This window comes from Chaetomium fimeti, assembly GCF_033439085.1.
Source record: "Chaetomium fimeti strain CBS 168.71 chromosome Unknown B0H64scaffold_4, whole genome shotgun sequence".
NCBI lineage: Eukaryota > Fungi > Ascomycota > Sordariomycetes > Sordariales > Chaetomiaceae > Chaetomium > Chaetomium fimeti.
The window spans coordinates 3,214,788-3,238,659 of record NW_026944332.1 but is presented as its reverse complement, the minus strand read 5'-3'; the positions used below and the strand labels follow the sequence as shown (position 1 = coordinate 3,238,659).

Here is a 23,872-nt window from a genome sequence, read left to right as displayed (position 1 = left end):
TGTGCCTGAAACGTCTCCACTTACCTGGGCCGCTGTCACATTTAGCCTCAGTCGGAGCGTTCTTCGCTTCGCCGGAGCCTGGCCATTCGACTGCAAATGGCACCGAAAATGACAATTCAAGAGATTGCGTCATCAAGCGACCCAAGGCCACTGCAGCTGGTGTTACCACAGAGCACAGCTTCGAAAAGCGAGATGCGAGTGTCGACAGCCCGCGTATAAATGCATTGTGAATTGTTTAGATGACGGACAGTGAGAAGTTCGCTTCAGACGAACTTTCAAACACATTCACGATAAACCAAGTGAGCCAACCCATCGTGGTTGGTGTGAAACGCTGGATCCAGAACGCCCGCTCTAAGCCACGCCATTTTTCATGCCCAAGTATGGCACGCTCGCTATTCTAACCAGAACGCCCAACCCAGAATACAAAACGTACTTGGTACATGTTAATGATGGTGGTGGCCGAACCGCGTCAGCAATGGTAGCATAAAACCCACTACTGTCGCAAGTGTATCCCGCATCTGAAGTTTGGCTTGCTTCTTGTGGGAAGAGCCGCCGCCCTCAGAATACCCGTTTCCGCCCGAATGGTGGTCGTGGCCCGCCGAATTATTCTCTTCCTGCATCGCATGCATTGCGACGTACCTAGGGAGACGTCAGCACATCGCCCTGCGGGCGTCCAGCGGGCCGGATACGAAACCTACAAGAACGTCCCGGCGCTGAAGAGCAAGAGCATGCCGGTCCACCACTGTGCTGATTCGCCCTCCATGCTGTCGCCTCCGACGAGTGAAACGATAAAATATGTCGCCAATGCTCCAGCGGGGGCGGCAAGACTGAACACCATGAGATGCACCCGCGCGGCTCGCTTCGAGAGGCCTTGCTTTAGTAGAATCGACGTCAGCCCAAACGCGGCTGGCGCTTTGTGCACTAGGATCGCGAAAAAGATGATAAGCCCAACACTCAAGTTGGATGTTGTGGCCGACGCCCCCATCGCAATCCCGTCCGCCGCTGCATGTATGACAAGGCCCATCGTGGTGGCCAGACTGCGGCTTTGTTTCGGCGACGGCGCAAGGGAGCCCAAAAAGCCTTCGGATTCCTCCTCTCCGGACACGCTTGACCCGGCCAGATCCTCCAGGCTGACGTGCCTACTCGTCGGCGCTGTCTGAAACCTTTCTGTCGCATGGCGGGGCAGTCGGTCGACGAGGAACATGAGCGCAAAGCCGATGACCAGAGCAAACCCAATGCTGAAAGCGGGCAGTTCGCGGTCCTGGCTCGCGTGGTCCTCAGCTCGTCCTGATATCCCCACCAGTGTCCGTCCCTTCGGCTGCGGGGGCTGGTGCGAGTGTTGTTGCGAAGCCGCTGCAAGAGCTTCAATTCCTTCCGGTAGAATAACAATCAAGCAGCTGCCGACAAGCAACCCGGCCCCCAGGGAGGCGATGAGTCGCAGTTGCGAATGGGATAGGGAGAACGACAAAGGGAGAGCGCCGGCAAGGAAGGAGCTGTCACACAAATCAGTTAGCTTGCGCCAGAACCAAGGCTAGTATAGTCAAGGGAGACTCACGCCACGGCCATGACGACCTGTCGGGGCAAACAGTTAGCGCATCATCCCATCATGGTCCATGTTCCCAAGCGAGGTCGCAACGGCCACTCACGGAAGTCGCAATTAGAAATAGTAAGCCGGCCATCTCGAGCAGCTATCAATTAACACACTGCTAAAAAACCGGAATGCCGAGATCCTTCTTGTCAGCTCATTGGCGTTGGTCGACAAAGTTGCCAACGTGGAGAGATGTTTTTTCTCGGGTTCCTCGAACGGCTTGGCTGGCAAGTTGGCAGGTTGGTTGGACCCTGATTCAGCCTGGAGGCAGATCGGCCGAGATGGCTTGCCCCGCAGGCCGTCGCTCCCGTTACACTTGACCATTCTGGGCTAGCGTCATCTGTGGTTTCTCGTGGTACCCCTGGCGCTGCTGCACCCGAGGACTTGTGCATACGAGTAGTAGTACGTAAAAGAGGGAGGGACCGCACTATGTGTTTGCACCCGTCAAAATCGCAGAAAAATAGACAATAATTAGGTAGGTAGGGTCTACAGGAAAGTACTTTTCTGTTTATAAATAAACAAAAACATTGGTAGAAAGAAAGAAAGCATGGGCAGCCTGCAACCTGCGTTCCATTTGCACAGTGGAAGGGGCTGTGTGGGGTCGTGTGGTCCGAGCTCTCTCTCAATTAACCACGGCGCATCTTACCCGCGTGCCCGCGCCCAGAGCGCGTCGCGATCTGCGACCAGCAACTTTCTTCGCTCGCCGTTTGCGACTTGAGCTTCCACAAACCATTCCCAGACTTAACTTAAATCGAGGTAAACAACATCGCCAAAAATGGACTCGAATGATGCTTGTGAGTCTTCCGGATATCCAAATCTCTGTTCTCAAAAGCTAATCTTTTGCTAGGGTCGACGCCGTCCAACGACGCGCTACTCCTGTCGCTCGTGTCCCCTTCTCCCTCGGGAGTGAAAACCATCGGCCACAGCTTTCACCCAAAATTCACATACTCAATTTTTGGCGACAGCGAGGAAATATTCGGCTACCAAAACCTCGAAATCAACCTCCGGTACAATGCGAGCGATATGCGGCCGAACTTGTCCATCACATACGACAAAAAGTTCGCCGCCATAGGAGACACGGAGGCGACCGATGTCGACGCCATCCTGCGCGAGCTTCTTCCCGATGTTGCATTCCAGAAAAAGAAGGATTTTGAGACGGCGGTAAAGAGTCTCCGGAAAAATTGGACTCCTCCAGGAAAGCTTGCAACGTCGTTTAACGTTCAGGGCGATGCTTTTGAAATCTGGAAGGGGAACCTGGCCGACCCCCGCCGTCAGACAGGTGATCAGCCGCGTTCAGATCCTCGTTCCGCTATATATCGAAGGCGGGAGCGCCATTGATATGGATGACCCCGATGCCGACCGGTGGACCGTCTTCTTTCTGTACCAGAAGAAGGCAGCCTCGAGCGATGCCGACATCAACCCTTACGTCTTCGCCGGCTACTCCACAGTATATCGCTTCTTCCACTTCCGGTTGCCGACGCCGCCCCAATCTCCCTCCGAGGCCGACCTAGAGAAAGCGACACTCGCCCAAGACTTCGACCTGTCCGAACTCCCATGTCGCAACAGAATCTCCCAGTTCATCGTCCTACCCCTCTTCCAAGGAAAGGGCCTAGGTCCTAGACTATACAGCCACATCTTCGACGACTACATCAAGCATCCGCAGACGACCGAGATCACAGTCGAGGACCCAAACGAGGCCTTCGACGACCTGCGCGACATCGCGGACCTGCAATACCTGCGCCAGCTGCCCGGCTTCCAAGCCCTCCGCATCAACACGGACATCAACATCCCCAAAATCGGCGCCGCGCCGAACAACATCGTCGACAAGGCGGCGTGCGAGGCCGTGCGCGTCAAGGCCAAGATGGCGCCCCGCCAGTTCGCGCGCGTGCTCGAGATGTACCTCATGTCCAAGCTCCCGGAGCCCGTGCAGCCGGGGATTTCCCCGGAGAAGGCGGCGCCCGACGCGACCAAGGACCAGAAGCACGAATACCGCCTCTGGCGGCTGATGCTCAAGAAGAGGATATACAAGCACAACAAGGACGCGCTGGGCGAGCTCGAGATCCCCGAGCGCATCACCAAGCTCGACGAGACGGTGTCGAGCGTCGAGTTTGACTACGCCCGGCTGCTGGCCAGGGCGGAGGAGCAGCAGAAGAATCTGGCGGAGGAGCAGCCCAAGGAGGCGGCGGCGGTGGCTGTTGCTAGTGCCTCTAATGGGTCATCGGCGAACGGGAAACGCAAGGCGGTGGATGATGGGGAGAAGCTGGCTAGCAAGAGGGCGAGGGTTGATGATGAATGAATGATGCTGGGGCCAGAGGACGTAATATTCTCGTCGGATCGCCGTTTCCCCTAGGTTCGGGAATGACGGCTGGAAATGGATATCGTGTAGCCATTGCATGTATTTCTTCTGGGTTGTGTACATTACGGCGTTTGGTGCGGCAGTCTTTACCCCTTTTTGAGATGGGGGGAGGTTGGCATTTGGGACCTACTTGCCGATGAGTTCTCAAGTATTGAAAACATTTTTTTAACCATCGTCTATCGCATACCTCGGGCCCGATTACCCTAAAGGAAACAAACATTTTATGTCTCTACCCCAGGCCTGTCCTATGACCCTTTCCGCTTATTGCAACTGACTCCCAGGAAACCTCGTCCCATTCACCCCCTGCACGCCCTGCCCAAGCTGGCTCGCCACGACGGTCGCCTCCCTAACCGCGCGCGCAACCGTACCCCTTACCCTCCCCTCCTCCAGCACCAACAACCCTCCGATCGTACACCCGCCGGGGGTGCTAACCTTATCCCTCAACAGCGCGGGGTGGTCCCCGTTCAGCACCAGGCCCGCGGCACCCTTCATAGTCTGCGCGGCCATGCGCTGGGCCTCGGCGCGGGGCAGGCCCATAGCAACCGCACCATCGATGGCGGCCTCGAGCATGAGGGCGAAGAAGGCCGGGCCGGAGCCGCACAGCGAGGTGCACACGTCCATAGTGGACGGCGGCAGGTAGACGACCTCGCCGATGCGCTTGAAGATCCACGTCACGAGGCCCAGCGTGTCCGGGTCCAGCGGCGGGTTGGAGATGCCGATGACGGTCATGCTCTCGCGGATCAGCGACGCCGTGTTGGGCATCGCCCGCACCACGCGGCACCCGACCGCCCCGCGCTCCCCGTTGGCCGCCGCGAGTGTCCTCTCGATCTGCGCCTCCGTCACCCCCGCCAGGATGCTGATCAGCAGCTTTCCCTCCAGCGCCGCCGCCATCCCGGCCTCTGACAGCACCTCCTGCACCATGTACGGCTTGCACGCGAGGATGACGACGTCGGCTTTCTGGACCGAGGGCACGTTGGCGTTCTGCGCGATGGTCACGGCCGAGAGGTGCGGCGCGAAGGTCGCCTTGAGCTTCTTGACGGACTCGGGGCGGCGCACGCAGGCGATGAAGCGCGAGGGGAGGCGGGTCGTGGCCGTGGTTTCGTAGAGCGGGGTGGAGGTGCCTGACACGGAGGGCTTGGTGTTGGCGTCTTGGATCTCGCTGAGCGAGGCGAGAATGCCCGAGAGGATGGCGATGCCCATTGTTCCTGGGGCGTGTTAGTTTTGCGAGGTAGGCAAAGCCGAGAAGGGAACACCTACCGCAGCCGAGGACGGCCACGGTCAGCTCGGAAGAGCTGCCGTCCTGTGATGCACTCATCTTGTTATCTGTGTTTGTGATGGTGGTTTGGTGGTGATTTAGTGGCGTTGTGTCGAAATTGGAGGGGCCCGAGTTCGGAGAGGCAAAGGAGACTCGGGTGTAAGTAAGTTAAGAGGATCCCCTTTAAGGATTCCCTTCGAGGATGGAGCGGGTCGAGTTCGGTAACTAACGGTTCAAGGAAAGGAGCTTATGGGCAACCGGCTTCAATGTCACAATCCGCGAGCGAAACCAGAATATTTACACGCATGGGACGAGTGGAAACTTTTTGGGATATTCTAAACAACCTCAGCTATCTTGCCTCCGTTTCACAAAGTTTTCCTATCTAAACTTCGGACCAAAAAGTTTTGGGGGAGAGGCGAAAGAACCCCTCCCCCGCAGTGCTCGCGGCTCACCGCTTACTTAAACGGGTTAGTGTAAAGATTCCCGTCAAAGTCGGAAAATAACCTTGGTGACGAATGAGATGTTCCATTCGATTCGGAGGTACCGAGCTTCTGATATCTTCATTCTTTCGTTTCCTTCCCCATTCTTATACTGATTCTTTTTTCCTTGCCCTTGAATATGATTTTAGTGAGAGTTCTGTAAACTCGTCACAACCAACCTAAAGGGAGGGCAGAGCCTTCTGCGACCGAAAGCCCAGACGCAGACGACTCGACGGGAAAGCCGAGCTTGCAGCTGCCAACAGCGCCAAGAGCCAGAGAACTTCGTCCCGGCAACACCAGGCACATGGTGGGGAGCTCTAAGAGCACCCTGTTGCGACATCCACCTCCCTAACGCGAGCTTCCATGCCGACCGCTACAAAACCAGATAAAAACATCAATCCCGCTCCATAGCCAATGCCGTCACGTCCCTACAAAGCACCCCCAACACTCGACAGCAAGAGTTAAGCAAACGGACAACCGCCAAGGACGACACAATGGCCGACCCGTTTGAAGTGCGCATGCGGTTTACCAACCAGCTTCGCCAGCTAAACGCGTCGGTGACATCGGCACAGAAGGCAGCACAGTATGCTCTGAAATACCGAGACATGGCCGAAGACTTGCACTCATGCATCCTGGAACAGCTCGAGAGGGTCAGTGAAACTCGGCCTCCCAAGAGGTACAAGTTCGCTGTTGGCTGACGACTAGGGCGGCAGAATAATATGAACACGCGAGCCAATATCATGTACTTCATCGAGCATTTTCTCGACATAGCCCATAAGGACGGCTACGACGACTATGTGCGCATGATGCAGCGCGACATCATCCGTGTGGTGGACGCGGTAGCGCCAGATGATGGGTCCGGGGCGGCCAACGTCAAGGTTGTCCGGAAGGTGAGCCCTCCCTCTTCTGCCCCCCCACCGCCATCGTGCCACATACTAACCGACTCGCTACAGGTCCTCCACGCCCTCCAGAGCAAAACCTTCCTCGAAGCCCAGGCGGTAACCCAAATCGAAGAAGTCCTCAAAGAGCGCGACGCCTCGGCCCAAGACATCGCCATGTCCTCGCCCCCCCTCAACGGAGACGGCATCCCCGACAACCTCGGCGACATGCCCCCGTCCCGCACGATGCCGCCTTATAACAACAACAAGAAGGGCAATGCCCCGCCGAAGCTAGACAAGAAGCAGACCGAGCAGCGGATCGAGGAGGACCGGGAGCGGCACAAGCGGCAGCGGGAGAACATCTGGGCGGTCCCGCCCGGCGAGGACGCCGAGATGGAGAAGCTGTGGGAGGAGACCAGCGATCTTGGGGAGGATGACCATCGCATGGGGGAGGAGGAGTGGGCAGAGTGGAAGGCTGAGTTCGAGGCACGGCGGTGTGTGCATCGTAAGGAGGATGCTAATGGCGCGCATTAAGGCGGCGTCTGGTGGATGTGGGTATCGGATACTGCATTGCGTGGCGTTGAGGGGTTAGTATGGTAAAATCCTGGAATGGCGTTCATTAAGATAAATATGGTTGGGGGGATGCGCTAGTTTTTTCTGCTTTGAATCAAGCATATTATCTCGATATTTGGTTTGAATAGAGAGCGAATACACCAATTCGAACAGTCACTATCCAAGACAGTTTGAGACTGACTGGTATATCTCGAGTTATAATGTTACATGCTTTTTTGTACATGCAGCGGAAAAGCCACAGGCTAGTTGTAATCGTAACATGCCGGTTCGGCCCGCCTTGGTCCTGGCGCCCTTCTTTCCGCCTTTTGACCATTAGCTAGGTAGGCAGCGGCAGCCCATCTCCTGGCAGGCACCACACCTCTCCTGTCTTTGATACGCCCGTCCTTCTTCTACTCGATGACAACCACGGCGCCCAGCTCCTTCATCGTCGCCAGGATCTTCTCGGCCTCGTCCTTCGGTACGGACTCCTTCATCGTCTTGGGCGCGCTCTCGACGAACTTCTTGGAGTCTACTAAGCTGAGACCCAGCAAGTTCTTGACCTCCTTGATGACCTTGGGCTTGGACCCGGCCTCGAACGACTGCAGCTTCACGGTGAAGAGCGTCTTCTCGGCCGCCGCGGGGGCGGCATCTTCCTCCTCCACTGGTGCGGCCGCGGGGCCGGCCGGGGCAGCGGCGAAGCCGCCCACGGGGAGGTCGGGGATGTTGAGGCGGGTCTGTTAATCGGGGGTGTCATGTTAGTACGTACGGCTTGGCTTTGGCGGGGTTTAATGCTGCTGCTACTGCCGCCCCCGCTACTGGGTGTGGTTGTTCTTCCGCACCTTCAGGCTCGAGACAAGGTCTGCTGTCTCTAGCAGAGTCAATTGGCTAATTTGGTCGACAATGGCCGAGATCTTGGGGTTGGCGGCGGGGGCGGCCTCGGTCGAGTTGTACCTCCGCGTCACGCGCTGCTGCTGCTGGAGGAGGGAGCTCGATGCGCGGATCGGAGCGGCGCTGCTCGCGCGGAGTTGGCGAGCGCAGCACTGGGCTGCGTACCTGCAGGAGAGCGACATGGCGGGAGAACTGAAGAGTCGGGGGGAGGGGGCTGAGAAACGGCGGGCTATCGGCCTGTTGGGGCGTCGGGCGTGCGGATTGGCCTCGATGTGGGTGCTGCTGTTGTCGAGAATCCCGGAGATTTTTTCGGCCGTCGTTCGAAAAGTCTACCGGCGTGAGTGGTTGCCCCGGCTGGCCAGGTGGCTGGCAGCTGGACCAACAACCTCATCATCCAATCCAGCCTGGGCCTCTCAGTGCCTGGGGGTGGGGTGCTCTGTTTGACAGGGGTGTTCCCGTCTGCAACCCACCCATGCAGCTGCTGGAGATGCCCCACCTTTGATTTTCTGAATGAAGAAAAAAAAGTTGAGAAGGGAAAGAGGGCATCGAGTTGCAAGTCGCAACTCACACGAGGTCATATCGACAAAAATACGCCATTTCCGACGCCGAGGATGGCCACGATCGACGTGAGCCGGCAGAGGGAATCTCTCCTTGGTGATGCGGCAACAATACAATTTTTGCCCCGCGAACTGCTGCTCATAATCCAAGATCGCAGCTCAACTCAATTATTAGAGGCCATCGCAAACGCAGCCCTCGTCCCTTCAGCCACAGACAGGATATTCACCCATTTCGAATCCGTATTCCCAGATATCTGCGCTAGATGGGTCTTGTCTCATCCGAAACTCGATGTGAGAGTGCTCGCATCGTTTGCCCGCACTCTACCCTTCTCACCATCCTTGTCTGTCTTTCTCATCTCTCATCTTCAACGAGAAGTGGGAGGAGGTATCGGAGTGAAGGCACTCGGTTCCCTTGACTTGACATCTTTCCAAGATGCAGACCTTCCCATCGTCCTGCTCTCTTTATGGAGGCTCAACAATCTTGACAAACGAACATTCTCGCCCCTGTCACGACCTTCCCAGCTTCAGTCACTCTATGCCCATCAGGACCCCACAGTCAGATACCTCGCCATCAGGTTATTCTGCCAGCTCCATGATGCCTCGGACCAGAAGATGGAGGCTTTATTAGCCAGATATATCCCCAAGGACACCAGTCTCGTTGCGGATTTGGACGGGAGGAGGGCGGATTATGCGTTTCTGAGTCTGTACGAGGACGCAAGGAACCAAGAGACCCGGCGTCTTCGCAGTAGTCTTCAGGCAGACGGGGTCATTGAGTCTGGCTCTGTTCAGTCCTGCGTCCAAATGCAAAATCTAACACCTCTTGTTGTCAAGTATGGCAAGACAGTCCTCCCTCGGCCTCTGGGCCCTGTGAACACCCCCAGCACTCTAGCTCTCACGCCGACCACTATTGAGAACCTTGAGAATCTCAGCAGCATGTTGCAACGGCCGGGACCCGTACTGCTACATGGCCTGTCCGGGGCCGGTAAAACGTCCCTAGTTCACGAGATCTCGAGGGAGTTGGGCAAACAAAAGGACATGGTGACGCTACACCTCAACGAACAGACCGACGCAAAGATGCTTCTCGGTTTGTACACAACAGACTCGAAACCCGGCTCCTTTCAGTGGCGCCCGGGTGTCCTAACGACTGCGGTAAGGGAGGGGAGATGGGTGCTCATCGAGGATCTCGACCGCGCACCAACCGAGGTCATGAGCACGCTACTGCCGCTCATCGAACGCGGGGAGCTTTTGATTCCTGGTCGTGGGGAAAGGATCCAGGCAGCCTCGGGCTTCCGGATGTTTGCTACCGTCCGAACTCAGCTGGGCATGAACGACAGGGAGAATCTACCAAACTTGATCGGCCTGCGTCTTTGGCATCTGCTCCATGTTAAGGCGCTGCCTCGGGACGACTTGAAAGAGGTCATCATCGGCAGATACCCCATGTTGCACAAATACACGCCCGGTGTGTTGGCCGTGTTCGACCAGCTCCTCGCCTGCACCAGTGGATCAACACGTTTGTCTCTCGGCCGGACCGCCCTGGACCGCCCTATCGGTACAAGGGACCTCCTGAAATGGTGTAGCAGACTCGACGACATTCTGCGAGCGGCCGGCTGCAAGACTGGCGACGAGCCCATCACGGATACGACGAGAGATCGCATGTTCCTCGAGGCCGTCGACTGCTTCGTCAGCAGTATGCATGAGCCGACGGCCCGCAAGATCTTGGTGGCGGCGATCGCCAAGGAGATGCATCTCTCTTCCGAACGAGTGCAGCATTATTTAACAAGCTACATCCCGGACCTAGAGGACAGCGAGTCTAGGCTGACAATCGGGCGTGCCTCCTTTGTCAAGCCGCGGCGGACAAGTAGGGTCACCAAGTCGAAAAGGCCGTTCGCTACCACAGTTCATGCCAAGAGGCTACTTGAGCAGATCTCCGTTGCCGTTAAGCACCGCGAGCCTCTCCTGCTAGTTGGTGAGACTGGTATTGGCAAGACAACCGTGGTTCAGCAGCTGGCGGAGTCCCTCGGGCGCCAACTAGTCGCTGTGAACTTGTCACAACAGAGTGAAGCAGGCGATCTTCTGGGCGGTTTCAAGCCTGTCAGCTCCCAGAGCCTTGCAATGCCCCTGAAGGAGGAGTTTGAGGACCTTCTTGAGAGGACGGGTGTTTCTGCCGAGAAGAACAGGGAATATTTGGAACGCATTTCCAAGCGGTTCGCCAAGGGTCGATGGAAAGAGGTCTCGAAGGAGTGGCGGAAGGCTCCTAAGATGTTTGAGGCCATCCTTGCCCAGCTGAACAATAGCCAAAGCCGCGCCGAGGCTACGGATGGGCAACCGGCGAAACGCCGGCGGACCGAGTCCACCAAGTTGCAACGGTTGCACGATCTCAAGCCCCGTTGGGCATTGTTTTCTCAAAGCCTCGATCAGTTCGACAGACAGATCGCGAGCGGCTCCGCCGGGTTCGCGTTCGCGTTCGTCGAGGGCAAAATCGTCAAGGCTGCAAGGAACGGCGACTGGGTTCTCCTCGACGAGATCAACCTAGCCTCTCCCGACACCCTTGAAAGCATCGCGGGGCTGTTCCAGACCACACCCTCACTTCTCCTTTCCGAGACGGGAGAGATCGAGAGAATACAGGCGCACCCCAACTTCCGCGTGTTCGGAGCCATGAACCCAGCCACCGATGTCGGCAAGCGTGATCTCCCGCTCGGGTTGAGGTCTCGATTCACCGAGATTTATGTGGGGAGCCCGGACCGGGATAAGAAGGACCTGCTTACCATCATCAAGACCTACCTCAGGGGTAACAACAGTAACATCGACCGAGTGGCTGATGATGTTGCCGATCTCTACCTCGAAATCAAGAAGCGAGCAGAGCTCAAGCTGTTGGTGGACCAGGCGAACGAGGTACCGCATTTCAGTCTGCGCACTCTGACCCGCGTTTTGACGTACGCCAACGACGTCTCTCCTTTCTACGGCCTAGAACGGGCGCTTTACGAAGGCTTTTGCATGTGTTTTACAACATTGCTCAGCGAGGAGTCGGAGCGGACGGTTATGCCTTTGATCCACCAGCATCTGCTGAAGCGGTCAAACATCCTCACTCTGCCGCCCAAAAAGCCAACTGACGGGAAGAATTACGTTTCCTTCAAAAACACGAATAAGGACCACCAGTACTGGTTGCTCCAAGGGAACGAGATGCCGAAGGAGAGGGAGGACTACATCATCACGCCGTACGTTGAGCGAAATTTGTTGAACCTGGTCCGCGCGACATCCACTCGCAGATACCCCATCCTGATTCAGGGGCCGACCTCAGCCGGCAAGACAAGCATGATTGAGTATCTGGCCAACTACACTGGAAACAAGTTCGTGCGGATCAACAATCACGAGCACACTGACCTTCAAGAATACCTGGGAACATATGTATCCGATTCGGAAGGCAAACTCAAGTTTCAGGAGGGTGTGCTCGTCCAAGCCATGAGGGAAGGATCTTGGATCGTGCTGGACGAGCTGAACTTGGCGCCTACCGACGTTTTGGAAGCTCTCAACCGCCTTCTGGACGATAATAGAGAGCTCCTGATCCCCGAGACACAAGAAATTGTGCGACCCGCAGAGAACTTCTGTCTCTTCGCCACGCAAAACCCTCCAGGTTTGTACGGAGGGAGAAAAGTCCTCTCTCGGGCGTTCCGCAACCGATTCCTGGAGCTTCACTTTGACGACATTCCCGAGAGCGAGCTCGAGACTATTCTGCAGAAGCGCAGCCGCAACACCGCGCCGTCCGACTGCCGCCGTATCGTGTCCGTCTATAAGCAGCTTACCCGTCTTCGCCAGGAGAGCCGCGTCTTCGAGCAAAAGAACAGTTTTGCCACGCTCAGAGACCTGTTTCGCTGGGCGTTGCGGGAGGCGGAGACGCGTCAGGAAATCGCGGAACATGGCTTCATGTTGCTCGCAGAGCGTGTTCGCAAAGATGAGGAGCGTGACGAAGTCAAGAAGGTTATCGAGGAGGTCTTCAAGGTCACCATCGATCCCGCTCGCCTCTACGACATAGAGACGGCCCCTGAGCTCAGCAATGTTCGCGCGAGAAACAGCCAGGGCGTCATCTGGACCAGGGCAATGCGGCGGTTGTATGTGTTGGTGAAGCGCGCCGTCAAGAACAACGAGCCCGTGTTGTTGGTGGGCGAGACGGGCTGTGGCAAAACTACGGTCTGCCAGTTGCTTGCTGAGTTTGAAAAGCAGGAACTGCACATTGTCAATGCTCACCAAAACACTGAGACTGGAGATCTCATCGGCTCCCAGAGACCAGTGAGAAACCGTGGGGCCATTCTGGACGCTCTCTTCCGGGATCTTAAGGAGGCAGCGGCCATTTTGGGAAGGCCGGACGGCGATTCGTTTGAGGCTCTGCAGGAGTGGTATCGATCTCTTTCCCCTCAAGAGCGCTCGAATGGTCTACCCGAATCCTTGACTTCCAAAATTCATGCGGGCACGACGCGGAGCAAGGCGCTCTTTGAATGGAGTGATGGCAGTCTTGTCCACGCCATGAAGGAGGGAACCTACTTCCTCCTCGACGAAATTTCGCTTGCAGATGACTCGGTTCTTGAGCGCCTCAACTCGGTGCTCGAACCCCATCGCAGCCTCCTCCTCGCCGAAAAGGGCATCACCGACTCCTTCGTTCAAGCCACCGAAGGTTTCCAATTCTTCGCCACCATGAACCCAGGTGGTGACTTCGGCAAGAAAGAACTCTCTCCAGCATTACGGAACCGCTTCACCGAGGTTTGGGTGCCAGCATTCTCGGAAGTCGACGACGTCCACGACATTGTACTCTCCAAGCTCGACAACAAATTCAAGCCCCGTAGCGGGAACAAGAAACAGTCCAAGCCTATCTCCCGCATCATCGTCGAATTTGCATCATGGTTCGGCAAGACCTTCCGCCCCTCATCAGCCACAGCCTTTTCGGTCAGAGACATCCTGTCCTGGGTTGAGTTCATGAATGCCTCTCAGTTCCCTTCCTCTGGACTCGCCCTGCTCCATGGCGCAGCAATGGTCTTCATCGACACCATCGGTGCCAATCCCTCAGCTCTTGTAGCCGTCGATCCAAAAGAGATGGCCTCTCAACGGCAGATGTGCATCGACCAGCTCAGCGTCCTTTGCGGCTCTGATCTCACCCAACCCTATTTCCAGGAACCGCAGGTAACGATCGATGAGAAGCTGCTCACGATCGGCGACTTTGCCGTCGACAGGTCCATGGCGGGCGGCACCATCGACGCCGGGCACGAGTTCAGCGTGCCCACTACCAAGATGAACGCCATGCGTGTCATCAGGGCGCTACAGGGGACCAAGCCCATCTTGTTGGAGGGTAACCCTGGAGTGGGTAAAACAACGCTGATTACGGCGCTCGCGAGGGCTTGTGGGCGGCCGTTGACGAGGATTAACTTGTCCGATCAGACGGATTTGATGGATTTGTTCGGTACGGACGTGCCGGTTGAGGGAGCAGAGGCGGGCAACTTCGTGTGGCAGAATGCGCCGTTTCTGGAGGCGATGCAGAAGGGCGAGTGGGTGTTGCTTGATGTGAGTTTCGCTAGGATGTTTCGTTTGCTTCTGAGACGATGGCTAACTTGAATTTACAGGAAATGAATCTTGCCTCGCAAACGGTTCTCGAAGGTCTGAATGCTTGCCTTGACCACCGTGGAGAGGTCTACATTGCAGAACTAGACCAGGTCTTCAAACGTCACCCGAATTTCAAGCTCTTCGCCGCTCAAAACCCTCATCACCAGGGCGGCGGCCGCAAGGGGCTGCCTAGTTCCTTTGTCAACCGCTTCATCGTTGTTTACTCCGACGTTTTTACCAAGCAGGACCTGCTTCACATCACCGCCAAGAAATTCAGCACAATTGGAGGCGAAACCCAGCAGCGGCTCATCGAGTTCATGTCCAGGCTTGATGATGAAGTCGTTAGCAGAAGATCATTCGGTGCTCTGGGATCACCTTGGGAGTTCAACCTCAGAGATACCCTGCGCTGGGGCGACCTGTTAACCTCGCAAAACATGCTCTTGGCCGGACGGACGCCCGATGACTACCTGGATGTGATCATTCGGCAACGCTTTAGGACGGAGCGAGATCGAGAGCAGGTGAACAATCTTTTTGCTCAAATATTTGAACGGGCGCCCGAGAACCACGGCCTATATCATGATATCAACCCCTATTTTGGCCAGGTCGGGCTTGCCACTCTGAAGAGAAACCCGCTCTCGCAACCGACTCCTTTCCCCAAAATCGACACGGTACCAAGACTCAAGGAAATCGAGTCAGTCATGATCTCGATTGAGCAAGACCTGCCCTGTATCCTTGTCGGCCCCTCCGGCAGCGGCAAGTCGACGCTTCTGGCACATGTTGCTGCGCTTGCGGGGAAGTCTCTCGTCGTATTCCCACTCAACGCCGACGTCGATGCCATGGACCTCATTGGCGGCTTTGAGCAAGCGGATCCTCATCGGGAAGTTCAAGCTTGCCTTGTCAAAGTACGGCAAGCACTCCAAGAGCAAATTTTGCTAGCTCTTCCAAACCCGGTTCCTAATGCCGTTGTCGACCTCATGGCTGCTCTCCACTCGCTGACCGGAGAGGCGGACCAATATGAGGGCATTCTGCCATTTATTGAGGCATTGCAAACGGATGTCTCCGTCCCAGAGCCTCTTGCTGCCCTCCTCTCTGAAGCCTCCGAGGCCCTGCACAAGCCCCTGACACTAGAGAACCCCCGCTTCGAGTGGCTGGATGGTGTTATTGTGCGCGCCGTCGAATCTGGCGCCTGGCTGGTCCTGGACAATGCCAACCTATGCAGCGCGTCCGTCCTTGACAGACTCAACTCGCTTCTTGAACGCCCGAATGGCATCCTGAGCATCAACGAGCATAGCGGCCCAGGAGGGGAACCGAGAATCATCACGCCACACCCCGATTTCAGAATCTTCTTGACGGTTGATCCTCGATACGGCGAGCTCTCGCGGGCTATGAGGAACCGTTCGATTGAAATTTATCTTGACCCCTTGCCCGCGGGAACGGCTGCCGTGGAAAGGATTGCTCCAGTGGATGGCGCCTTGCAGAGGTTCCATACCGCTTCCAGAATTTTGGACCGGCAAGCAGAAAACGGACAGCTTGTCCCCTTCGCCTTCGACGTTCTGTCCCTTGGGGATAGCAACAAACTTGATGCGTACCTGCAAGCCACCCGCGAAGCACTGGCTGATTCCTCGCCATCACTAGTACGCTCGCCAGCGGCCATCCAGCACTTGGGCCAAGTGCTATCTTACATTCAATCAGAAGATGCCGCGCCCCTAAGACAATCTCTTGCGAACATATACGCCGCGTCTTCAGACAAGATGTTGATGCCTCTCCATCCACTGGTCAACTCACCCATGATTTCTCTCCTGGAACAGGGCAACGAAGGGCTGGTCTTCTGGCTTGCCAGCTGCTACGAGCTTTATCTTGCCATCCAAACCTCAGAGAAAGCGATGGAGGCGCAGCTTGGAAAAGTCAATGTCAGCAAACCGTCCTCAATGAACCGTCTCCAGCGGTCCTGGGTCGCAGACAAGGTCGCCTCGCTCTCCCGGGATTCAACGGTTAATGCCGTCCGGTTCCTCTCGTCAGTACTCCGCGCGGCCAAGGCGTTTATCTGCGAGAAGTCAGACAACCCTGGCGCCTGGAAGCAGCGCCGTTCGGTTTTCAGACGGCTGATGCTGTTCTGGAAGCGGACTTTCGAGTCGTTGATCGTCCCCTCGTTTGAGGAAGCGCGTTTCCAAGCCCATCTGACACAGGGGTCGAACCTCCTGCAGCATAGCCTGTCTACTCTACAAGGCAACGGCGATCAAAAGCTGCTTTCCATGCTCTCTGGGTTCCTGGAGCGCGATTTTGTCGTGGGATTCAAACTGTCGAGTGGTCTCGGCATGGAGGCTCTCTGGCACCGACTGCGGCCAGACCCGATACCGGACGTCCAGACACTGGAGCAAGTGATGGAGCTGGAGCGCCTGGCTGATCGGTTCGATTCCTTGCGCTGGCGCGTCGACGTCAATATCTCCACCCTACGCACCATTCAAGATTCCATGGCGCGCGTATACGCCCTCATCCGCACCGGCAAGGGAGACGCTGCTAGCCTCGTCAAAGACCTCCAGTCCGAGATCACCGCCCTCGAGTCGAGAATCGGAGAACACTCCACCACCCACAAGCCCTTCTTTGCGTCCAGCTTTGAAGGTCTCAGGCAATCACTCGTCCTGCACCAAGTCTCCCAGGACACGGCCATACAGCTCGGCTCGACGGACGTGGACGTTCTCGCAAGCATCCCAACCCCGAGTCTGATGCGTCTGCAGTGTCTTAAACAGACTGCCTTCCAAGCAGTGGACTGCATTCTTGTCCAAGAGAGCAGCGAGGTTCACCCCTGGGGTGGTGCTCTGTCCAAGTCTCTGCTTCTCAAGTACGATGCCGCGTCGTCGGCGAGCTTGGATGAGCTACGCTCGCTGGAGGTCGAGATGCCCATCATGGGGAAGGCCCTCGTTGCCGCGTCCGAGGCGCTGGCGACGGACCCGCTGGTCAAAGTTGAGCGGTTGCTGTTGAAGCTGATGGAGGAGGTTGTGGCGGCGCATGACGAGTCCTGCAGGGGCCGGGTAATGGCCATTTACGAGGGTCTTTTGGCGAGGGACGATGATGTTCAAACCGTTCTCGAAGGCGAGTTTGGGACGTGGCTTGAGCGAGCCAAATGCCCCGAGGCCCTTGGCGACAACTCAGCTCAGCACCTCGGCGCTGTTTATGAACGGCGCTTTTCTAAGGCCTTGTTGGCCCTAGCGGCTTCAGCCAAAGGGTTCGAGCCGCGCTCTGCGTCGACCTCTGTGGCCTGGATTCGCTTCGCCCTGGGCTGTGTTGAGCTCTTCGTGCCAGACAAAATCTTTGACCCGCACCACCGCGCACAGGTCGAGGCGGAGGAGCACCAGGAGCTCTACCAGAGCCTGCAAACCCAGATCGCTTCCCTCGAGTCGTTCGAGCTTGCGTTCACGGGCCAGAAGACCAGTCTCCGCTCTCAACTCCTCGTCGAAGAGGCAGAGGGGCTGGGCGAACCGCCATCAGTCCAGCAGATTTACCGACCAGGTGGTGGCGAGCTCCGCAGCCTACAGGGTGAGTTCAACAACGTGTTGAACGCGCTGGTTGGGAATGATGTCGCGGCCACCCACTTACGATCTCTCGGCTCGTCATCATCGGCCGACGCTGCCGAGGAACTGGCTCTTGTCGAACAGAACGTAACGCTACTGATCGCTCGCTTGACGTCGAGGTTTGGCGCCTACCAGGATTTAACCATGCCGCTTGTCAGTTTCCTCCGTTGTGTCAAGATGGGGCTGTCTCTAGGGAAGGGGGTTGGCTCAAGCAAGGGGCTTGCAGATGGCGACTCACAGGCACTTGTTGCAGTCACGCCGTTCCTCAATGGTACAGTGTGGCAAGCTGAGACAACTCGACTGCCGACCCGTACACTCGAGTTCCTCTCGTTTGTGCAGACTGTCGTTGCGGTGGAAGGTCTTGAGAAACTTCCTGTCTCCCTACGCCAATCCCTACACGAGTGTCTAGGCTCTTTCCACGAGGAATGGACCAAGAAACTCGAAGCGGACCGAAAGGTTGAGGAGGCCAAGAACAGTCTGTTCAGATTCAAGGGCAGCCTGGAGGATCAAGAGGAGTATGACCAAGAAGAATTCGACCAGCTTTTCCCCGACTATACCCCCGACGAAGAGGGCGTACCCAAGGTCAAGAAGCCCCTCCGCGGTGGCCGCGATCTCTCCGTCATGCTGGCCGAGGCACATGAAAAGATCTTCCTCTCGGTCCAAGAACCGCAGCAGAGCATCAAGGGGCTGTGCACGCAGGTGGCCCGCCGGATCGCCCGCGAGAAACGAGACAGTACTGTTGCCGAACCTGCACTGGACGGCATGCTTCTCCCTGCGACCATCCTAGCCTTCGATGAGCAGGTCAGGGCTTTCAGCTCCAACATCGGCACCACCAATTACAACTTCTACACGGACGCCAATCTCTCCGAGGTTCGCAAGATCCTCGGGCTCGTCAACTCAATGAAGAAGCGATTCTTAGAACTCCAAGGGATTGACGAGATCGGCCACCATCAGACCCTCGCCGATGTGGTCATGGCGTGCGACAAGGTCTTGGAGATGGCGATTGACGACCCCCTCGCTAGTATCATCACCGCCATCGAGAGATTGCATGCACACGTCTATGAATGGCACGAGGGCGGCTGGGCCAGCAAGGTACACAAAGCGACGGCATTGTACGAAAAGCTGCGGGACACAATTTGTGACTGGCGCCGTCTCGAGCTGTCGAGCTGGTCACGATTGCTCGACGCCGAGGTCAAGAAGAGTTACGAGGACGCCAAGTCATGGTGGTTCATCGCCTACGGCGCTGTCATTCTCGAACCGTGCTCTATCCTGCAGCAGGGACTGGATCTCAAGGACCACACCGTCAAGCTACTAAGCATATTGGAGTCGTACTTCGCTGGTGCGAGTGTCGGTCAGTTTGGTGCCCGTCTGAATCTACTCAAGCAACTCAAGAACCAGCTGGATCAACTTGTGCTGGATGAGCCTGCTCTAGGGTTGGTCTGTGATGCCGTGCAAAACTTCATCACCTTCTACAGCCGTTACGAACGCAAGGTCGGCGAGACGATCAATACCGGAAGGGCGCCGCTTGACAGGAGCATGAAGGATGTCCTTTTGCTATCGAAGTGGCGTGATAAGAACATCGAGTCGCTCCGGGATAGCGCACGCAAGTCTCATCAGAAACTCTTCAAGCTTGTGCGCAAGTTCCGCGCAGTGTTGGAACAACCTATCAAGGCCATGGTGGATCAGGGGCTTCCCGAGGAGGTCCACAACAACGCGGTCTTGGAAGTTAGCGCGAAGCCTCTTGAAGTCCAAGTTGACCAGGGCGCCGTTACTCTCTGCCAGCGGGCACTCCCAGACATTGCAAGCCACCCACACTGGGCCAGAATGTCTAATCTCCCTGCTGTCCTCAAGGCCATGTCCAGGCATGGAGCTCTCCCCACGGCCGGCATCAACGCTGCCGAAACATTGGACAGCTACATCACCGACCTCTCGTCATCCATCTCTGCCTTGAGAAAAGAAACACCCGACACTCTGACAGACGAGAACAAAAACCTCGTTAGCCATCTCAAAACCCGCAAAGTCACCCTCTACAGCGATACCCTCAAGACCCTTCGCGCAATGGGCTTCAGCCGCAATCTCGGTACCAATCTCCTCGAGAAGCAAAGCTCGACAGCTGTCGTCCTTGTCGGCTCAGGAGTTGTGCCTCACATCGACAATGCTGCGTTGAGTGCCATTGAATACTTCTACCACAAGACGCTTGACTTGGCACCCCGGTTCCGTCATGCCACGTACGAACACTCGGAGGATCTGAACCGCGAAGTGGTGCAGAGGAGTATCGGCTATCTGGAGGGCGTGTTGCATGTGATGTTCCGTCAGCGACAGTTCTTGGCTCGCGCGGCTGGGGACGAGCGTGGTCTCCATGGGGTTGTCGAGACGGTCAAGATTCTTTCCGCCGGAGGAGAGGTACACTTCAAGCCGCAAGCTCGCTCGTCGAACCACGCCCAGGTTGTTCGCTGGGTGGTGCAGATTATCAAGGCTGGTGTCCATCTGGTGGATGTTCATGGCAAGCTCGGTGGTGCGGGTAATGCGGCGGTCCGTGGTAGGCTTGAGAGCTGGATTGAGACGTTTACGAAGTTGGATGATGCGAACGACAACCTACCTCGCCTTCCTAGCGGCTTCACCTCAACCGGCAACGACAAGCTCCAGGATGACGTGGAGAAGGGGTTGGATGCTCTTCGGACCGGCCTTGTAGAGATCGCTCAAGCAAGGCCTGATCTGTCCTTTGTCGTGCAACAAATCCAACTATGGACCAACATTCAGGCAACGGAGGTTATCAATGGCGTCGTTGGCGACGATATCAACAACTTTGCGGTCGCAGCTTTGACACTCTCAAGCAAGATTCTGGTCGCGCTTCAGAACTTCCAGAAGGCCGCCCAGTCTCTGCCGTTGACCACAGAAGACGCCGGCTGGTTCCTCAATTATAGCGACAGCCTCCAAAAGTCTATCGACGCCCTCCGCGTGACAAAGATCAGCTCAGAGACCCAATCCCTCATCCAGCAACTCAAGGCCCTCCCCGCCGACCAGTTCTCCACCGCATCCGCCCTCCTCCGACTCATCCACCCTGTCCTCGCACAGTACTCAACCATATGCACCCAAAATATCGTGCAATTCTCCTCTCTCCACCGCACAACATGCCGTCTCGGCTACCAGCTTGCCGCCTCCTTCGTCCAGATCTCCTCCCAGGGCTTCTGCACGCCGCAAGAAAAGAGCGACGAGAAATCGGGCGAGTCCGGCAACGTCGAGAGCGGCACCGGCCTCGGAGACGGCGAGGGCGCAGAGGATATCAGCAAGGACATCAAGGCCGACGAGGACTTGTCCGACCTCGCGCAGGATCCGAACAATAAGACCCAGGGTGATATCGAAGAGAACAAGGATGCTGTCGACATGGGCGACGATGAATTGGAGGGGGATATGGGCAGTGTTGCGGGCGAGGATGAGGATGAGGAGAAGAAGGACGGGGATAAGGATGGGGAGGAGGAAGAGGAGGATGAGATGGACGAGCAGGCTGGCGATGTGGATGATCTTGACCCGACGGCGGTGGACGAGAAGATGTGGGATGGCAGTGGCGAAGATGATGCTGAGAAGGATCAGATGGGGGATCAGGAGAAGGGGAAGAAGGATGAGGACCAGAGTGCGGCTGCCGAGGGGAAGAAGGAGCAGCCAAAGGGAGATGAACAGGATGAGGGGAATGCGCCGCCGGATGAGGTCGGTGAGGAGCAAGGGGACGAGGATGCGGAGATGGAGGCAGGGGAAGAAAAGGAGGGTATGCCGCAGGAGGAGCTGAATCACCAGGACCAAAATGTTCAGGAGAATGAGACCCTGGCGTTGCCGGAGGATATGGACATTGAGATTGACGACGGAGAAGAGCAGAGCGGGGAGGAGGATGATGACTTGGATGGGTTGTCCGATGCGGAGAAGGCTGAGGAGAAGCAGGCTGATGTGGCTGAGGATATGTCTCAAAGCGGAGATGAGGAGAAGGGCGAGGAGGAACACCAGAAGGACGAAAACATACAGGAGGAAGAGGCAGAACAGGATGAGGAGGTTGATGCGGCTGGTGATAGGGAGGAAGAGATGGATGTGGAGATGGAGGAGGAAGAACAGGGAGATGAGGGCCAAGAAGAGGAGAAGGACGAGAAGAAGCCTCCGCTGCCCGACGACGGAACAGGTGCGAATGAGGACGATGTCGCGCCCAGCGACGTCCAAAACGGAGGCGGCCAAGCCGAGGATGCCAACATGCAGGACGATGAGGTTGAGAACAAATCCGGTCAGAAAGAGCAAGGCGCCCTCGGCAAGCAATCGGCCGAGGAAGATAAAGCTCCGGGCAACAAGGGTGCGCTTTCGAGCATGGATCAAGAGCAAGGACCGTCTGACGAAGCTGAGGACCCCAACTCGAGAGACGCACAACCATTCAAGAAGCTTGGTGATGCATTGGATCGATGGTATCGCAATCAGCGGGAAATCCAGGCTGCTTCGGAAAGTCAAGAAAAGACGGAGCAGTCAGCCGAGGACATGGCGCGGGCCGAGTTCCAGCATCTCCAAGACGAAACGGCCGAAGCCGATACCCAGGCTCTCGGAACTGCCACCAACGAGGAGGCTCGCCCAATGGACGATGCCATGGCGGTCGACACCGAGATGGATGAGGGTAATAACCAGATTATGCCAGAGGATGAACAAGAAGAGGAGGGCGGGGATGTGGATATGGAGGACATTGAACCGCCTGAACCACAGGATGCCTCCAAGAACGACCGCGAAGAAGGTCGTTCTGGTGTCGCGACACGCAAGGGAGCCTACGAGACGGATGACAAGGACGAAATCCCCCGGGCTGAAGCTCCCGAGGATGTTGACGATGAGCAAATCGACGAGACATCCACTCAGCTCTTGGCTACTCACATCGCCGAGGAGGACGAGACGGCCCTCCGTGACTACGACGAAGCGCTCGACATGTGGTCGGCTTTCCAAAGCAAGACGCAAGCGCTCTCGCAATCCCTCTCCTCCCAACTCCGGCTCATTCTAGCCCCGACCCAATCCACCAAACTCTCCGGCTCATTCCGCACCGGCAAGCGCCTCAACATCAAAAAGATCATCCCCTACATCGCCTCTAGCTACAAGCGCGACAAGATCTGGATGCGCCGTGCCATCCCGTCCAAACGCGCCTACCAGATCCTGCTCTGCGTCGACGACAGCTCCTCCATGTCAGACGACAACCGCTCCTCGTCGGGCAACCTCGCGCTGGAATCCCTCGTCATGGTCGCGCGCGCGCTGACGGTGCTCGAGGCCGGGCAGATCGGGGTGCTGGGGTTCGGGACCGACGTGTTCGTGGCGCACGCGCTAACGGACCCGTCCTTCACCTCGCAGGACACGGGCGCGCGCGTGCTGCAGCGCTTCACCTTCCGGCAGGAGGGCACCGACATGGTGGGCCTGCTGCGCAAGACCATCGACCACTTCCGCGACGCCCGGCTCGCGCAGGCGTCGGCGGCCGGCGGCGAGGACCTCTGGCAGCTCGCCCTCATCCTGTCCGACGGCCTCGTCCAGAGCAGGGACCACGCCCGCCTGCGGCCGCTGCTGAGAGAGGCGATGGAGCAGCGGGTCATGGTGGTGTTTATTGTTATGGATGATGCGCGCGAGAATAAGAAGGGGCATAGTGTGCTGGAGCTGAAGGAGGCGAGGTTCGGGCCGGACGGCGTGCCGGTTATTCACCGGTACCTGGATTCGTTCCCGTTCCCGTATTATCTGATTGTGCATCACTTGGAGGATTTGCCGGGGGCGCTGGCGGCGCTGTTGAGGACTTGGTTTGCAGAGGTTAATTCGTAGGAGCATATAGATTTGGCTTTGTATTGTTGGGAGTTGGTTGTATTTGGAGTTTGGAAGGGAAAAGTTAAGAGATTTAGTTTGATAAATTGTCATTGATGTGGTAAAAAAAACGTCGATTTCGTGATACTTGAGAACGAGGTTAATATTTGCAGCTTGTCGAGCATAGGGTTTCTGTTTCTACCATTTTTTCTTTTTCTTTTTCTTTTCTTTTCGGCCTTTCCCCCCTTTTCCTTTCCATTCAAGGCAACCCAGTATCATCAACATTGATCTCGAATATGTCCCTTGCATGTACTCCTGTTAGTCCTTGGCTATGCCATCGCTTGAATCATGTTTTCCGATGCTGGTTTAGTGTA

The 23,872-nt window shown here is 56.7% G+C and overlaps 6 protein-coding genes across 6 annotated transcripts; 3 read left to right on the top strand and 3 right to left on the bottom strand.

Moving 5' to 3' along the window:
• Positions 1-277: 277 nt before the first annotated feature.
• B0H64DRAFT_164023 (Zinc/iron permease) lies at positions 278-1,643 on the bottom strand. The gene is made up of 3 exons (XM_062798645.1): positions 1,556-1,643; positions 699-1,493; positions 278-639 (listed from the first exon to the last, which is right to left on the bottom strand). Exons 1-3 carry the CDS (start codon positions 1,564-1,566, stop codon positions 444-446), a joined length of 1,002 nt encoding a protein of 333 aa, XP_062659639.1. The 5' UTR covers positions 1,567-1,643; the 3' UTR covers positions 278-443.
• A 624-nt stretch (positions 1,644-2,267) lies between these two features.
• Positions 2,268-3,884, top strand: B0H64DRAFT_461051 (acyl-CoA N-acyltransferase; the record flags this gene model as incomplete). Its single annotated transcript, XM_062807487.1, has 3 exons — positions 2,268-2,382; positions 2,436-2,806; positions 2,868-3,884. The coding sequence occupies exons 1-3, from the start codon at positions 2,364-2,366 to the stop codon at positions 3,882-3,884; spliced, it is 1,407 nt and encodes a 468-aa protein (XP_062659638.1). The 5' UTR covers positions 2,268-2,363.
• Positions 3,885-4,044: 160 nt separating this feature from the next.
• Positions 4,045-5,362, bottom strand: B0H64DRAFT_164001 (pyrroline-5-carboxylate reductase dimerization-domain-containing protein). Its single transcript, XM_062798644.1, has 2 exons — positions 5,202-5,362; positions 4,045-5,149 (listed from the first exon to the last, which is right to left on the bottom strand). The coding sequence occupies exons 1-2, from the start codon at positions 5,257-5,259 to the stop codon at positions 4,206-4,208; spliced, it is 1,002 nt and encodes a 333-aa protein (XP_062659637.1). The 5' UTR covers positions 5,260-5,362; the 3' UTR covers positions 4,045-4,205.
• A 397-nt stretch (positions 5,363-5,759) lies between these two features.
• B0H64DRAFT_397449 (CTD kinase subunit gamma CTK3-domain-containing protein) lies at positions 5,760-7,285 on the top strand. Its single transcript, XM_062803874.1, has 3 exons — positions 5,760-6,328; positions 6,392-6,568; positions 6,632-7,285. Exons 1-3 carry the CDS (start codon positions 6,173-6,175, stop codon positions 7,088-7,090), a joined length of 792 nt encoding a protein of 263 aa, XP_062659636.1. The 5' UTR covers positions 5,760-6,172; the 3' UTR covers positions 7,091-7,285.
• B0H64DRAFT_397446 (ribosomal protein L7/L12 C-terminal domain-containing protein) lies at positions 7,286-8,279 on the bottom strand. Its single transcript, XM_062803873.1, has 2 exons — positions 7,948-8,279; positions 7,286-7,842 (listed from the first exon to the last, which is right to left on the bottom strand). The coding sequence occupies exons 1-2, from the start codon at positions 8,176-8,178 to the stop codon at positions 7,519-7,521; spliced, it is 555 nt and encodes a 184-aa protein (XP_062659635.1). The 5' UTR covers positions 8,179-8,279; the 3' UTR covers positions 7,286-7,518.
• An 886-nt stretch (positions 8,280-9,165) lies between these two features.
• Positions 9,166-23,519, top strand: B0H64DRAFT_442453 (uncharacterized protein; the record flags this gene model as incomplete). The annotated part of the gene is made up of 2 exons (XM_062806645.1): positions 9,166-14,100; positions 14,160-23,519. The coding sequence occupies 2 exons, from the start codon at positions 9,166-9,168 to the stop codon at positions 23,517-23,519; spliced, it is 14,295 nt and encodes a 4,764-aa protein (XP_062659634.1).
• Positions 23,520-23,872: the final 353 nt, after the last annotated feature.